At 52.3% G+C, this 1,447-nt stretch overlaps 1 protein-coding gene across 1 annotated transcript in view; it reads right to left on the minus strand.

Moving 5' to 3' along the window:
• The window catches only part of PTSG_12016 (peptidyl-prolyl cis-trans isomerase), a gene marked incomplete at its 3' end in the record, with an annotated part of 4,718 nt that overhangs the window by 1,293 nt on the left and 1,978 nt on the right, over positions 1–1,447 (minus strand). Inside the window, exons 8-9 of the mRNA XM_004995918.1 lie at positions 210–253; positions 1–8 (exon numbers count right to left, since the gene is read on the minus strand). The exon at positions 1–8 is cut by the window's left edge and continues 98 nt beyond it. Coding sequence (XP_004995975.1) covers positions 1–8; positions 210–253 — 52 coding nt within the window. The remainder of the gene's footprint in view (positions 9–209; positions 254–1,447) is intronic.

A 1,447-nucleotide genomic window follows, 5' to 3' on the forward strand; every position in this document is an offset into this window, starting at 1 on the left:
GTTTCGGGCTGACCAAATCACGCACGTGTAACCAAGACACCATGTCGTGAGGGCACATGAGGCACGAGACGAGCAAACTCACAACGCACATGGTCGCACACACGCACACACACACACACACACACACACACGCACACACACACGCACACACATATACACACACCCTGGTCTTACCAATGGCTCATTTGCCAGACAACCAAGTGCTGCACCCATGTTGTGCTGTCGTAGCTGTGAATGTGAAGGGTGTTTGTCGCTGTCGCGATCGCGGTTTGTCACACGGATAAGGGAGTTGGGCCGAGCCGGAAGAAAAAGGGAGTGTGTCAAGGACACGCACGCACACCAAACAATTAGGTTGATAAAATGAGCTGAGCACAGCGCCACTTGCTTCCTGAGCCAGTGAGAGAGAGAGAGAGAGAGAGAGAGGGAGGGAGGGAGGTGGAGAGGGAAAGTTTGGGTTGGCTGCTGTCGATCATGTATGAGCGATTGCGGCAATGCAGGACTGCAGGTAGGCTGTTGAGGGCGGGAAAGGCGGCTTCGCCAGGATGGTCTCCTGTGCGACAAATCGGCACTGCAGCTTGTTCTTCTAAGTCGGTGGCGTCGGTGGCGTCGATGTTGTGAGGTGAAATGTGAGACACCACACTCGGATTCCTGGAATGGAAGCTCGCGACTTACGAGGCGGTGATGTTGAGAGTGCGCCAGCAAAGCACACACTTCAAGCAAGCAAGCAAGAGTGCGAAGGGAAAAACAAACCCCAAAGTCGCAGAAAATTATTGACATCATTAGGGAATCATCGTGCCTAAACCATGACGAGGCAGCATGCTTGCGTTTGGATGGGTTGTTGTGTGCTTTGTGGCGTGCTCTGCATTGTGTGGGACACCTTTGTGTGAAACACCTTTGTGTCTGAGGCTTTGGTGCGTTTGGATTGTGGGTGGGTGTGCAAGAGCTGCGAGTAGTTGCATGGTGGATGGGGTTTTTGAAAGTTTCCTTCGAAACAGCAACGAAGCGATGATACACGCATGAATGGAGGAAGCACAGACTGAATGGAAACAAACGTGCGTGTGTTTGTGTGTTTGTGCGTGAAGAACGTTTGTGTGGAGATGGTGGCTGGACGTGCTTGGACACCACGCCATCACGCTTCCTCCACAACACCTGCCCTGTGAATGACAATATCCTCCGTCGGCCTGTCAAACAGGGCAGTGGTGGTGGTGGTGGTGGTGGTGGTGCAGGCGTAAGGGGGCACGAAAGCAACGCGAATGTATGTTGGAGCATCAAGCGTACATTCGTTAGCAAGTCAGATCCATAGACGGGGCATTCACAGACGCACGTATATTAACCGACGCATGCAGAAATGCATTCATTGCAAAGACATTACTGACACACGCACAATACACAACACACACACACACACACACACACACACACACACACACACACACACACACACACG

This window comes from Salpingoeca rosetta (genome assembly GCF_000188695.1).
Source record: "Salpingoeca rosetta unplaced genomic scaffold supercont1.7, whole genome shotgun sequence".
Classification (NCBI taxonomy): Eukaryota; class Choanoflagellata; order Craspedida; family Salpingoecidae; genus Salpingoeca; species Salpingoeca rosetta.